Below are 14,362 nucleotides of genomic sequence, written 5' to 3'. Positions count from 1 at the left end.
CATGTCTAAAATATGACATTTGTCACTAACCTGCCGTTCTTTGTCGCCCCCCCCCCCCCCCCCCCCCTCTCGCGTCTCTCCCTCCAGGCCAAAGAGCAGGACGGTGCACTTCCCTCCGTGGGGCATCGCGGTCTGCATCTCCCTGGTGGTGATGGCCATCCTGCCCGTGCCCGTGGTCTTCTGCCTGCGCTACTTCAACGTCATCGACGACGGCGCCAGCGGCCTCTCCACCGTCTCCTACAAGAAGGGCCGCATCATCAAGGAGACCGCCCGGCCGGGGGAGGAGGACGACGACACCAGCCTGATCCACGGCAAGTCGCCCAGCGAGGCGCCGTCGCCGATGCCCGGCAAACAGCATCTACCGCAAGCAGAGCGGCGGCGGCGGATGGCCCCGATGCGGACACCGCACCCAACGGCCGCTACGGTATCGGGTTACTTGATGGCCGACATGCCGGACCATGCCCAGAGTCGGACTTATAGACTGACCGGCTGGTGACACCCCCCCCCCCACCCTCCACCCCTCTGTGTGCGTTTAGTTGGCCCGTATCATACATGTATATTTCACTTGTACTGTATATTCTCTGTAGATATCGTAGCTGCTCTTATTTGTCGTCTCTGAAACCTTATATGACTGTCTCCACCCTTTTAAAAAAGAAAAAGAAAAAACCCTCGTCACCCACTTGCTCGGTTCCAAAACTCCTCTCTAGCTCCTGCTCCCTTTCGCGGCCTTTTTTCGCTCCCTCCCTCTGCCACCGGAGAGAGTCGAGAGGATAGTTGTGAGCAATAAACGGTGGCGGACGCTCCCACCGGGCCTAGAGGAGTCCGCTGAAGGAGCAAAGGGAGGAGGAGGAGGAGGAGGTGGAGGAGGGGGTCAGGAGGTGATGTTTGGGACTGCGTCTGTGGGCGGTGTAGACCGAAGACAGCTTTGAGTCCTGCTGTAAAATATGGTTGTGTACATTATGCCCCCCCCCCTTCCCCCCCACAACGAGTCCTGAGATCAGTAGCAGTTCAGCCGCTTCCGGTCGGCCATTTTTGTTTTTTTGGTTTCTCGGTGAAAGTTTAGGTCCGACTAATTCCCGTGATCGTTTGAGACAAAAGTGTGCCTAAGTCATTTATATTTGTTTATAGAATACATGATGGACGTTGTATATTTTAAGGTATTCTGTAAATATAATATAAATAGTATAAATATATTTATCTTGATAGTTTTGGATAACACCATGTTTTTTCAAAAGGTCAGAAGTACTTCAAATCCTTAACTCTCGTGTCTTTGTTTTTTACTAATGTTGCTGTCCGTGTCCGTGAGGGACTGAGTCCCTCCTTTGTACATAATGTTTTCCATGAAATGGCTTCAAATTGCGATGTTTTTTTTTTTTTTTTTTCCCCGTCAAAAAAAATTAAAGATCAAATATGATCCATACACTGAAACTAACGTGATCGTGTGTCTGTCCTTTTTGTCTCTTTGAACGCATACAGAAATATCTCAAAACACAAAGTGGAAAGAAATTCACTGTACAAGAACAGAGAAGCAGAAGAAAAAAAATCAAATAACAAAAACTTAATTAAGAAGTATTTTTACTTCTGTGTTCATTGACATTAACGGAGAGCCGTCACAGTACATCAAACAGTATTGTTCCGACAGTTTGACGCCGTCAAAAAAATGACATAAAAAACTTTGTACGAATCCATTGGAGACGTTCCGTGTTCCGTTCACAGACACCAGAATAAATAATCAAACATTCACTTTCCTTTGGCTTTCTTTCCACGTTTAAATTGGGTTTTTTTAAACAAACTTCATCAGGAATCGTCCATCCGTGTGTCCCTTTTTAGAAAAGTGTCTCTCTGCATGAATTACAAAACACAGCAAATCATTTCATAAGTGCAAATCAATTCTTTTCGATTCATTCAATTGTAACGTACAAAAAAAAAAATAAATAAAAAAAAAGTGGTAGTGTTTCCCGAGCACCGGGGTCCCGCTCAGTCCTGGTCCCGGTCCTCTCCCGTGCCTCTCTTCCATCAGCGCTGATAACGGGGTTTTACTCCGACAGTAACTTTAAATGAAATAAGAAACGCTGAATAATAAAAAAAACGCAGGCGTGGGGCTCAGTCGTGATGGAGCTGCTCTCTCATATTGGCCGCTATCCGCTCTCTTTTCTCGCAGTGTCTGTTCAGGTCTTTGACCTCCATCGGCAGCGTGCCGTTCCACACCATCAGCGCCGACTCCTGGTCTGAGAGCAGGACAACAAAAATAAAAGAAGAGGTCTTTTAGACCCACCGCATGAGAAAGCGCGGCGCACGATCAAATGAAAGCCGACAGACTCACCAAAGTGATTCGCGTCTTGAGGAATCTTCTGCCCAGAACCAGAACCGCGTTCTTCCAGTTCAGTGTTTCTAGTGGTGAAAAAGAAGAGGATCAGTCGTATTGAATTCAAGACGGGAGACGAGGCGAGGTGTGAGCAGCATGCGCGGTTGTTTCACACCTTTCTTCACACATCCGTGCTCACAGACCAATGACTCATTACGAAAGAAGACAATAGAAGAACCCAGCTGTGGTATTATTTTTACTTTAACTTCCTTCCCTTTTCTATTTTCATTCATTCGTTCGTTCGTTCATACGCCAAACTGAGACAGGAAGTTACTCTTTAAGCCGTGGAACAAAATGCAAATGAAACACGACATGAAAAAAATCGACTTTTGTTTTACAACATGAGACCTTCAAAATAAAACACCCACCTTTGAGCGCAGAGGCCATGCAGCGGATGGAGTCGCAGCAGGGCCCGATGACCCGCAGCGTCTGGTGTTTGGACAGCTCCAGCAGCAGCAGGGTGGCCCCCTCTGGTGCCGATCCACAGCGCTGCAGCGCTCTGCACCAGCAGGGCCTTCACTCTGGCCCAGGAGGGAGTCGCCTCGGTGGGCGGCTCCGCCCTCGCCGCCCTTCCCGCCTCTGCAGCCAGAGTCCCTGTCTGCAGGAGGAGGAGGAGGAGGAAGAGGAGGAGGAGACACAGCTGTTGAGAGCACGCTTTTCGCATTTCTCCACACAGTGCTCATTCTCTACTGTGTCAAGAAACACTAAAAAACAACAAAAGTCAAATGAAATACAGCAGCACACCTACTGAATACATATATCTGTGCGTTTGTACCTGATGATCTGAGCACAGTCGACGTAGTCCACCATCCTCTCGCCCCTCTTGTCCCAAACCTCCACGCTCGTCGTCCCAGCTTTGCTCAGGTAAACGTATTTATCCACAGGCCAGTCGGGAGACGCAGGCCTCACCTCCCAGCGACCGCTGCTGCCTGAACGACAAAGACAGAATGATTTAGACTTCACTCTGACCCCGACTCTTGTCTCTTTAGACGTGGACTCACTGCAGGGCGAGGTTGGGCCTCGTGTCGGACGCTCCTGCAGACGTCGTAGTCGGCGGTGAAGGAGAGGATCTTGGCGCCGCAGCCGGCCCACACGGACCTGCTGTCCGCGGGTGAGACGACTGGCCCAGGCACACGACGGGCGTGTTGACGTTTCCCACGGTGAGCGTTTTCACCGGCTGCCCGTTCTCCTGCTGGGAGGGAGGAGAACCGGAAGAGCGTCAGAGACCGCAGCTGCACGCGTGCGGAACACGGGGAGGAGAGACCCGGGGTGGATATTTACCTCGAGAACAGAGTCCTCGTAAACGGTGAGAACGCCGTCGGCCGTCCCAACCAGCAAGTAATTCTTTCTTTGGCTGGAAAGACAGAAAGGAATAAAGTGCAGATCGTCAGATCTTCTATATGATTTACACAAAATGGAAACTTTGGCAGCAGAACAGTTTCATCAACACGATTTCTATAAAAGAAAAATAAATAATATTGAAATCTTACGTGCGAGGAGGATGGACGTGGAAGTACAGCGAGGTGACGGCGTCCGTGACGCTCTGCAGGCGGTGCCGCGTCGACGCGTCCCGAGTGCTGACGACCACTAAGGAGCCGGACTGGGTGCCGGCCACCAGCCAATCGCACGCCTCGCTCGGGATTCGGACGGTGACGAGACACAAGACGGGACTGGTGTCTATTTCCTGCAGGAGAGAGAGAGAGAGAGAGAGAGAGAGAGAGAGAGAGAGAGACAGACAGACAGACACGACAGACAGACAGACAGACAGACAGACAGAGAGGACAGACAGAGACAGAGAGAGACAGAGAGAGAGAGAGAGACAGAGAGAAAGACAGAGAGAGACAGAGACAGAGGAGAGACAGAGACAGAGAGAAAGGACAGAGAGAGACAGAGACAGAGAGAGAGAGACAGAGAGAAAGACAGAGAGAGACAGAGACAGAGAGAGAGACAGAGAGAAAGACAGAGAGAGACAGAGACAGAGAGAGAGTGAGACAGAGAGAGACAGAGACAGAGAGAAAGACAGAGAGAGACAGAGACAGAGAGAGAGACAGAGTGAGACAGAAAGAGACAGAGACAGAGAGAAAGACAGAGAGAAAGACAGAGAGAGACAGAGACAGAGAGAGAGCGAGAGCAAGACACCTTGTAAATGAACACCAGAGTAGGTGAATACAGTATTTAAGAAAAAAAAGCTTTACAATAAGCCCCGTTTCACCGAAAATCAAGCCGAACGTGTGAGATCAGGGAATCATTCGGCGCCGTTGGTACCTGCGTCGCGACGGTGCCGTCTTCCAGGTCCACGGCCGTGATGGAGCCGAGTCTCCGGGCGCTGCTGCCTCCGCCCACCCAGGCTCGGTGGCTGCTCGGGGGGCCGCCGCCGTCGCCACCGCTCACCGCGAGGCACTCGCCGTTGGACACCCGGGGGACCACCAGCTCCCTCATCAGGCACAACATCCCCCCAGAATTCAGCCTGTCAAACACCTGCACACATTACAGAAGACACCGCTCAACCGTGCGTCGAACGGCGTCTAATTAAAGCCACAATGGGGGTTCTTTTAATAGCACCACCAGGGGGGCGCTCCACCACAGCCAGTCCCTACGGCGCTCACACGGTGTTCAGGTCCTCACCTGAGCCGAGGTGGGTCGACCCTGAGGGCTTTCCCTCAAACAGTCCTTCATCAGAGCCTGGAAGCCGGCCAGGGTGAGCAGCCGTAGTGTTTCACCGGGTCTGTGTTTATTTATACACATGAAAACATCAAAAGACAAAGTGTTTAGAAGATTGTTTCATTATTATCATCACTCTTATTTTACACTTTTGCTTCTATCACTTCCTTGTGAACACCACCGACGCACGACTCTCTAAATTCAGCTCTTCCCGCGGTTACCCGGTAGTTTCCCCTGCACCGCGACCTCGTCAAACTCGCTGGGGAACTTCATGCCGTCGGAGATCCGCTCGCCGCAGGTCAGGAGGTCGTAGAGCAGCAGGCCGAAGGAGAACATGTCGGCCTGCTGGTTGTAGATCACGTTGCCTCGGGCCACCTCCGGCGCTCGGAAACCTGCACGGATGTAGAGGAAGCTCCTCAGGTGAGACGTTCAATGACTCATGATGAACATGAATACGAAGGGTGGGAATAACCAGAGACCCTGACGAACAAAATAAGGGCGTCTGAGTGCGAGGAGGCGTCTGACCTGGCGTGCCCTCGGAGCTCCTCACTCCCATGCTGCAGCAGTACTGGGCGATGCCGTAGTCGGTGATCTTGGCGATGATCTCGGAGTCGGTCTTCAGGTTGAACAGGAGGACGTTGTGGGGCTTGAGGTCCCGGTAGATGATCATGGCCGAGTGGAGGAACCTGATCGCACAGAGCGAACAGCGACCCGAGGAGTCTCAATTCAATTCTTTTTAAATATTGGTAACTTTTTTCTGTGACGCCCATGACTGTAATGCATTATAAACATACTTATAATGCATTACAATCAGCTTATAGCACTTCATAATTAAAGTCCTAAGCACTCACTAATATTTATAATGCTTCAAAACAATAACAATAACACATAAAGCATTTTATAATGACTTATAAGGTCAAATATCATAACTGCTGGTCACTTTCAGACTTTTCTTTTGCACGGACCATAAAACTATTATAATTCCCATTGTACCAAATAAATTATAATCTTTTTATAATGTGTTATAATCACATTATAATGCGTTATAATATGATTATAACGCATTATAATGCATTTTAATGCGTTATAATATGATTATAACGCATTATAATGCATTTTAATGTGATTATAACACATTATAACGCATTATAATGCTTTATAATCACATTATAAAAAGACTATAATGTGATTATAATTCGCATTGTTGTAATACAATGTGAATTATACAATACAAAAGATACACTGTACCTTATAAGTTATCATAAAATGCTTTATAAACGTGTTATGATTATTGTTATCAAGCATTATCAATATTTATGACTTTAATAACAGATTATAAGAATGTTTAGATTGACTTATAACAGCTATTATGATGCATTATAAAAAGATTATGTCGTATTGCAACTATGGGAATTATAACACAGGATATATGTATACAGTCTCCATCAGATGTACACTGTATTGTATCATATTTCATACTTTGATCACACTTTTCTAAATTAATTCTAAAGAGGTAAAGTCAGACGGAGTACCTGAGTCGTCGGCCACCTGCAGGGCGATCCGGTGCTGGAGCTTCCTGTTGAGGCCGCCGTGCTCGCGTTTCAAACAGGGAGTCCAGCGAGCCTCTCAGAGCCAGCTCCATCACCAGGACCCGAGGACGACGAGCCGGCCGCCAGCAGACCCACCAGGCTGGGGTGACGGAGGCGACCCAGCACCACCAGCTCCTGGAGACGAACGGAGGAGGAAGAGGAAGTGAGAAGCAAGGCGCGGTGCGGGACAGGGCAACCACCCGGGGGGGGGGGGGGCGCTTTTTGGTTTCTCGTTTATCGAAAAGTGGCCGGCGGGTACCTGTCTGAGGAGTCTGTAGATGTAGAGCTCAGACGCGTGCTTGTTGAATATTTTCACGGCCACTTCTTCGTTTTTGTAGACGCCTCCGATACACCGTCCCAAAGCCTCCGTCCCCTGCAAGAGAAACCTATTTAACATTCCTCAGGCATCGAGGGACAAGAAGAGAGGAAAACCACGTAGATCCTCAAAAGTAGTTAATACGGTAATAATTTGCTGTGGCGTACCCAGCCGGTTCTCTTTGGACATGTCTATGTGCAGCTCTTCACCGTCCAGTATTGTTCCTGCAGGCTGGTCACTCAGCACCAAGTCAGGGGCGATCTGAGAGACCGGGGAGCGTGCAGGCGGGGGTCCTCCGGGTTCACCAGCAGGAAGTCTACGATCGACGACGAAATCATTCGACAGAACAGATTTTAGATAACTGGAACCACTCCTGAGGAACGACTAAAGTGAGGCTCTTCTGTTCTGAGCACTTTTAGAAACCAAACACATGTGTTTCATACTACGGTGACCAGAGGAAACAGTGTTGTTGTTGTCGTTTTTAAGTGTGATTTACGTACCGTTTTCAAACAGGTGAAGAGGTCCTCCAGCAGGATCTTGCTCCACTCCTGCCCGTCCTCGAAGCTGTACAGAGCCCACTTCTTCAGCAGAGCCTCGCCGCTGCCGTGCATGTCGGTGTTCAGCAGGCCGGGGAACCACTCCTCCAGCAGGAGTCAACGTGATCCACCACCTGGCCCAGCAGCACCCGGCCTGTGGGGGGGGAAGAACCACAACGATTAACTCCGTCCCCTCTCAAAGATATCTAGCCAATAAGACAATATATATTTATATATATATATAGATATGTTTAAAAACGACCTCACCTTTGCGTGAAGAGGGCACTGTTATCCTGACGAAGCTGGAGGGGTTCTCCTCTGAGGAAGCCTCCACCAGACAGTAGGCCTCCGGGGACCAGCTCAGGTACACGCCTCTCCTCCAGTAGATCCGGGTTGGGTCGCATCGCTTTTCCTGGATAACACACGGCGAGATAATTCCATTTTTTTGTAAAAAACCCTCGGCTGTGCATTTTTTTTATGCATTTGCGTCTGCAGAGCACGAGAGAGTACTCAGTTTACCTCTTCCACAAAGCAGGTAAGAAGAGACCTCCAGCAGGCGGCTGATCTGGCGAGACCAGTAATCCATGGGAAGTACGGCATCTCGTACAGACGCACAATCACCTCGGAGTTCTCGCAGTGAGGCAGCTCGATCACCGGTCTGTGTTTGGACAAACTGTAAAAAAAAAAAAAAAAAAAGAAGAGACGAGAGGTTCGAAATATGCTGATCTGGTCTCTCTACGATCCTCACGACCCTAGAAAACACCTCCTGCATCTGAAGCTGCTCCTTTTAATAAACACACACATACCTGCTGGGCACCAGCAGCTGGTCGTCGCCGAAGGGTAGAGCGATCTGAAACTTCTCCAGCAGCTTGAAGAACTGCGTCAGGTGGCTCTTGGGGAAACATTTGGTCTCGAACAGAAACTTTTCCACCACCGAGCGCTGAACGACTCCTTTAGGATGCTCCCAGAAGCCGCCGCCGCTCTTCAGCGTCAGTTTCTGCACAGAAGAACAGACAGCAGAGCATGAGTGCACCCGACAGATACGACGCATTCTCTCTACTGGACAGCAGGGGGCGACTCCTCTGGTGGTATAGAAGTCTACGAGGGAAAATGACTTCTGACTTGATTAGGAACAGCTGATGTCTGCTTGGAGCTAACGCACATCGTCTGAGCATGCCCAGTACAAAGCGAGAACAGATTTGTTTTGCGGCCTGAAGCGCGCGAGATCGTCTCCCGTGTGTTCGGGTGAAGCTACCTGGGAGATGATGTTGCACAGCCACTGCGGGTCGATGAAGTAGAGGTCTTGGAGCTGAAGAGCAGGATCGTCAAAGTGCAGTAGAACCCCTTCAGTGACAGAGGAGGAGACGGAGACAATCAGGCTTGGTCAGACGGATTATTGACTTGAAGTGATGCTAAGATGAAGGAGAATTGGGACTAATTTAAAAAGGTATATCGAGGTAATATTAAGGCCCGTGTGACGCCGTGTGCAGCGGACCTGGTCCCCGACTCACCGGCTTCACTCAGGAAGTGGACGGCGTGGGGCAGCTCCGCCTCCTCCAGCTGCCAGCTGACTCTCCTGGATGAGCTGCAGCAGCTCCCGGTGCCTGAGAACGGGGAACTCCGGGGGAACCCCGGTTCTCTCCTGCAGAAACCCGGCGCTCCAGCTCCACGTAGCTGTCCGGAACCAGCTGGCCCATCACGGCTGGCCCTGGATCTGTGGAAGCGGGGGTAGGAGACGAGGAGGAGGTGAGGACAGAGCGGAGCTAGACCAGAGAGAAGTGTGTGTTCGGTGTGTACTTTTTTCACCTTGAAGCTGGCGACTTCCCTGGCGATGCCTTGCGCAGCTTGGCCACGGCGTCCGAGTCCTCGCAGACGGAGACCATGTGGTAGTCCCTGATGGCGGGGAAGCCCTGGTGGTTCAGCAGCTCCTCCCTGATCTTGGTCAGGCAGGCCTGAAGCTGCAGCTCGTCGCTCACGTCCGTGTGGGTTCCCACCAGGATGACCGGGGACAGGGGGGCCACGGCCTGGAGTGGAAGAGGAGGAAACATCTTCACGTCCGCACTTCTCTTATCTGAGAACAAGTGGATCCAGTCGGCCATAGTAGGCCCATTATAGATAAAGAGGGGGGGGGGTAAAGTTAAGAGAATTCCCTGCGGTGTCCCTAAAGGGGCCGGATGCTTGAGATGATATGCTGATTCTGAGATAAAGTTACAAGTATTTCCTTCTGGCTAAACTTGATTACAAAGTATAATTTGATTAACTCGTCCTCTGCAGGCCTGACGGGGTTTAACTCGAGTTCTTCTTCCTCTTAAGTTTGTGACTTTAATCTCAGAGAAGTTTATGATTTAACAATCTCAGAGTACAGTCAAAGTTTCTTTTGTTTGTTTGTGAATGTACTACTTTCATTTCAGAGAATATCTAAGCTGTTTCTCAGAATATTACCCTGGATACGGCTTTTTTTTTGTACCTACAATTGCCCAAATAGGCCGCTGTAGTTTCCATCATGAGATGCTTTTATTATTAGAATTATTAGAATTACAGAATAGTTTCAAATGACGCAGTTCCCTTATTAATGATTACATTTTAGTAACTTGCAGTACATCTTAAAATATTGCTTGAGAAATAATCTAAGTTTCTCTTATTCTTGATGTTCTATTCATCGCTCAGCAGCATCCATGTATAAATTTGGGTTTTGATCTCAACGTCTCCGTGACTCACTTTGATGTTGAACAGCCAGGGCTTGAGCTCGTCCACCTGGCCGGCCTCCTTTGCTGAGGTCGTACACCACGAGGTAGAGCGCTCTGGAGGTGAGGAAGTGAGGGTGAGAGCCGCTGAACTCCTCTCCTCCTGCGTGGTGAAGACGGGGGGAGTGAAACTTAAAAATCAGCTGAAGAGGAGGAACCCCCCCCCCCCCACCCCCCACGTCTCACAACATGCACGACATAACCGTATACGTGTCGACCGACCTGAGAAGTCCCAGACGTTCAGCACCATTCTCTTCTTGTCCCGCTCCCTGATGGCCCAGTCCCGGACGTCGATGCCGCCGGCGGCCAGCTTGGAGTTCAACTGGGAGCGCTTCAGCTTCATCAGCTGCTGGATCAGGGAGGTCTTCCCGCTGCCGCGGTTCCCCACCACGATGAGCTTCATGCGGTAGTACGGCACCGCCTTCTTCAGCCGCTGCTGCAGGAACCTGGGGAGAAAAAAAAAAAAAGTAGCGATTATGAGCTTATTATACATTCAAGACGAGTCGATCGTAAAACTGTAAATGCGGGGCGGCGTTCATTTGCCTCAGACTACATCCACACTACTCCGTTTCTGTTTGAAAACGCATATGGTTACACTGAGCGTCCACACTACGCCGGCCTTTTCGAGCACCGTAAACGGAGGAGTTTAGAAACGCTCCCGAAGCCGGATACGTTTAGAAACTCCGGGTAGCGTATTTGTCTGGACGGACGGAAACGCAGAGAGAGAGAGACAGAGACAGAGAGACAGACAGAGAGAGAGAGAGAGAGAGAGAGAGAGAGAGAGAGACAGAGACAGAAACAGACAGAGAGAGAGAGAGAGAGAGAGAGAGAGAGAGAGAGAGAGAGAGCGAGAGAGAGAGTGAAAGACAGAACGAGAGAGACAGAAACAGAGAGACAGAACGAGAGAGACAGAAACAGAGAGACAGAACGAGAGAGACAGAAACAGAGAGACAGAGAGAGAGAGACAGAGAGAGAGAGAGAGAGAGAGAGAGAGAGAGAGAGAGAGAGAGACAGAGAAAGAGAGACAGAAACAGAGAGACAGAGAGAGAGAGACAGAGAGAGAGAGAGAGAGAGACAGAGAGAGAGAGACAGAAACAGAGACAGAAACAGAGAGAGAGAGACGTGATATTCGTTTTCAGGAGTGTGGTGTTGACGGAGATCATTTCGGAAACGATGACTGAAACGCCATGTGGACGGAGATCGTGGATGTAGTCTCAGACTACGTGAAGCCGCTGACCTGATGATGTCTTTGGTCTTGCTGCCGATGAGCTTGAGGTCCAGCTGGAGGCGGAGGCCGTCCAGCGGGAGGTCCCACAGTCTGCCCAGTTTCCCCATCTCATCGGGGAAGGAGCGCACGTTGGCGTTCCGGCTCACGTCCAGCGAGGTGAGTCCCTCCAACTGGCCGATCTGTTGGGGGATCTGACCAGAGACAACGCCATTGTCACTCACACCGGTGTGTACCGCTGTACTGTTCACAGCATTCACAAGAGAGAGTGACTCTGACTAGTTATGGTTGTTAGAAGAAATGAATAATAACCTCAGCGAGCTCGTTGTCACTCAGGTGGAGTTTCTCCAGCCTGGTCCACTTGTGGATCGGCCCGCTCAGATCCAGAACCTTGATGGCGTTGTGGCTGAACATCAGCTCTCTGAGGTTGCTGGACTCCCAGAGTCCCGGGCCGGGCAGAGCAGCGATGCAGTTGGTTCTCATGTCCACCGACCGCAAGCTGCACACATGGAAGCATGAGAGCTAAGCGCTAGCGCTACAAAAGGGGGAGGGACGCGTGAAACGGTGGTCACGGTCCACAACGTCGTAAACATTAGAAAAGTGGAAACTATCTCGACTCACTTTGGGAGGTTGAGTATGGCCTCGGGAACGTCGGTGAAGCTGTTGTTTGCCAGTTTCAGCGTTGTGATCTTGGACGGGAGATAAGACAGAGAACCTGGAGAGGACAGTCAAGATCACAAAATATGAACGTGGAACAGCAGAGTGCCACGAGCATTAAGAATAACTCTATAGAAATAGACCATCTTCTCGCTGACGTTCACTTTTGTTCGTCATTGTTGGAGAAAAATAACTTTTAGAATGATCCTTTCTCATTGTTTAACGTACAAGGCTCCGTGAAGTCTGTGGCTCCTGTGTGAACTCTCTTCACACTTGCTACCTCAGATGTTCCTCGTTTTGGAGTCGCTGTGACCTTCTGTGAGGGGCGATTGTATATCTTACTAAACGTCAAGATGACGTTTGCTTGTGCGGAAGGCGAGAAGAACGAGTTCAAGACGGGTCACGTAGCTTTATGCAAATGATTCCGTGCAAACGCACTTGTGTGTTATCCGCGGTATAAATATCAGAGACTCAGAGACAGACCTCTGAGCAGCCTTGATGCGTGACTTGTATGTGTTTCAACTCTGTCTCCTTCTTGCAAGAATAAATGTCTTTTACATCGGCTTCGAGTGAATTTCCCAAACAGTCGTATTCAGGCATCAGTATCAAATTGAGACCGTTTCATAATCGGTTCAATGTTCCTCGTAGTAAATGTGATTAAGAGAATGCCTTCAAAGCTGATTCTGACGCGTCTGCTTGGTCTGTCCACATACCAGTGATCTCATTGATGGTCACATGTTGCTCGAGTGCATTATAGATTACACGGAAAGCAGACAAATAAAGCCCAAATGCTGTTTAATAAGTTGATAGGACTCACAGATTTTGTTCGTGGAGGCGCTGAACGTTTCCAGTTTGGGGCAGCCGCTCAGGAAGTCCGGAGAAACGTTCTCCACGCTGTTCTTGCTCACGTCGAGCAGCTTGATCTCCGGCAGACACGGCGGCACACAGAGCTCAGTCAAACTGTTCCTGGAGAGAGGAAAGAAGGGAGCGAACCGATCAAGCATGCGGGAATAAGACGCCAATTATTAGGATTTTAATCCCGTTTGTGAAAAACATGTTCACCGTCTTCATGAAATGGGGAGACTTTGATTTCTTATGAAGGACTGCACTAACAAATATCCTCCCATGATTAACATGAAATCAAACTCTCTTTAGCACCATTTAAACTCCTTTAAAGTTAGTAAGTCGACTGTGATTTGGATTTACAGCAGATAACAATCTACTCATATTTCCAGACCGTTCATCACAGACGACGACGACATTTCAAAAAACCTCAATTGACATTATTGACTTATCGTCCACGGCTCCGGTACGGGAACATTTGGGGTTTTCAGCCAACAACAAGTGTTGTTGTTGTTACTTGTGTCCAACTTAAAGTTCGTTAACAAAAGGTCCAAACATGGAGGAGGTGAAGGGCAGGATATTACTTGTTAAGGAGTGAATGAGTCTCTGTTGAGTGACTCTCTTTACCCCTGATCCAAGTTTCGCTGCAACTTTTTGTCCATTTTTCTTTGTTCTGATTTTGTGGTTTTATTTGTATTTATTCAGGGTATTTAAATATTTGTTCACATTCCAACTGTAACGCCTGAATATTCTTAAAAGTAGAGATTAAATGAAAATTGCCTTTTCCCCCCATTTTAGCTCACATCCCCGGTCAACTATTTAACAATAAGAGCAACAGATTTTACAAAGATCAATTTCTTTGTATTCTCAAAGAAACTCAACCAATCAAACAAGTAGCTCCTAATCTCACTACAATCTAAGACCCGCCCCCACTTTTAAACAGACCAATGAAAAGCAAAGATGTGACTTAAATCCCTCAAATATGAATTGTTTATCCCCATTATCTCCGGGACAATGTTAAGATCTCTCTCTCTCTCTCTCTCTCTCTCTCTCTCTCTCTCTCTCTCTCTCTCTCTCTCTCTCTCTCTCTCTCTCTCTCTCTCTCTCTCTCTCTCGCTCCCTCCCTCCCTGCAGCTCACCCTTCCAGGACCAGCTCCTCCAGTTGCTCCGTGGCGCGGTCCAGCCCCTGAGGGAACGCGGCGATTTTGTTGAAAGACAGGTTGAGCTGCCGCAGCGACGGGCACGCGACGGCGGCGTCGAAGCTCAGCAGGGGTCCCACGCAGTTGCGAGAGACGTTGAGCGTGTTCAGAGACAGCAGCGACAGCAGCAGCTCCGCCGGCAGAGACCGCAGCTGGTTGCCCTGCAGGTCCAGTCGGGTCAGACTCCTCAAGCTCTGCGAGAAAAAAGGAAAGAAAAAACACGAGCT

At 49.4% G+C, this 14,362-nt stretch overlaps 1 protein-coding gene and 1 pseudogene across 1 annotated transcript in view; one reads left to right on the top strand and one right to left on the bottom strand.

Annotated features, from left to right (window-relative positions):
- The window catches only part of LOC137881937 (sodium-dependent neutral amino acid transporter B(0)AT2-like), a 4,813-nt pseudogene extending 4,333 nt beyond the window's left edge, over window positions 1–480 (top strand).
- Window positions 481–1,558: 1,078 nt separating this feature from the next.
- The window catches only part of lrrk2 (leucine-rich repeat kinase 2), a 27,187-nt gene continuing 14,383 nt past the window's right edge, over window positions 1,559–14,362 (bottom strand). Inside the window, 46 exon segments of the mRNA XM_068723981.1 lie at window positions 1,559–2,228; window positions 2,324–2,353; window positions 2,356–2,391; window positions 2,734–2,824; window positions 2,826–2,959; window positions 3,121–3,247; window positions 3,249–3,294; window positions 3,367–3,392; window positions 3,394–3,473; window positions 3,476–3,557; window positions 3,647–3,719; window positions 3,856–4,049; window positions 4,631–4,843; window positions 4,991–5,055; window positions 5,058–5,090; window positions 5,248–5,418; window positions 5,552–5,712; window positions 6,552–6,625; window positions 6,627–6,683; window positions 6,685–6,750; window positions 6,875–6,958; window positions 6,960–6,988; window positions 7,099–7,213; window positions 7,216–7,247; window positions 7,428–7,583; window positions 7,586–7,621; window positions 7,735–7,858; window positions 7,860–7,879; window positions 7,987–8,052; window positions 8,055–8,140; window positions 8,274–8,464; window positions 8,723–8,811; window positions 8,979–9,030; window positions 9,032–9,115; window positions 9,117–9,166; window positions 9,169–9,181; window positions 9,274–9,302; window positions 9,305–9,491; window positions 10,186–10,230; window positions 10,232–10,314; window positions 10,434–10,657; window positions 11,449–11,630; window positions 11,749–11,935; window positions 12,058–12,151; window positions 12,911–13,059; window positions 14,076–14,329. Of these exon segments, the coding sequence (XP_068580082.1) occupies window positions 2,104–2,228; window positions 2,324–2,353; window positions 2,356–2,391; window positions 2,734–2,824; window positions 2,826–2,959; window positions 3,121–3,247; window positions 3,249–3,294; window positions 3,367–3,392; window positions 3,394–3,473; window positions 3,476–3,557; window positions 3,647–3,719; window positions 3,856–4,049; window positions 4,631–4,843; window positions 4,991–5,055; window positions 5,058–5,090; window positions 5,248–5,418; window positions 5,552–5,712; window positions 6,552–6,625; window positions 6,627–6,683; window positions 6,685–6,750; window positions 6,875–6,958; window positions 6,960–6,988; window positions 7,099–7,213; window positions 7,216–7,247; window positions 7,428–7,583; window positions 7,586–7,621; window positions 7,735–7,858; window positions 7,860–7,879; window positions 7,987–8,052; window positions 8,055–8,140; window positions 8,274–8,464; window positions 8,723–8,811; window positions 8,979–9,030; window positions 9,032–9,115; window positions 9,117–9,166; window positions 9,169–9,181; window positions 9,274–9,302; window positions 9,305–9,491; window positions 10,186–10,230; window positions 10,232–10,314; window positions 10,434–10,657; window positions 11,449–11,630; window positions 11,749–11,935; window positions 12,058–12,151; window positions 12,911–13,059; window positions 14,076–14,329 (4,545 nt within the window). The 3' untranslated portion in view covers window positions 1,559–2,103.

This window comes from Cebidichthys violaceus, unplaced genomic scaffold, assembly GCF_023349555.1.
Source record: "Cebidichthys violaceus isolate CVI_PGR_0920_01 unplaced genomic scaffold, fCebVio1.0.p SCAF_3, whole genome shotgun sequence".
Classification (NCBI taxonomy): Eukaryota; Metazoa; Chordata; class Actinopteri; order Perciformes; family Stichaeidae; genus Cebidichthys; species Cebidichthys violaceus.
The sequence above is the reverse complement of the archived record's forward strand: the minus strand, read 5'-3'. Positions and strand labels throughout refer to the sequence as shown.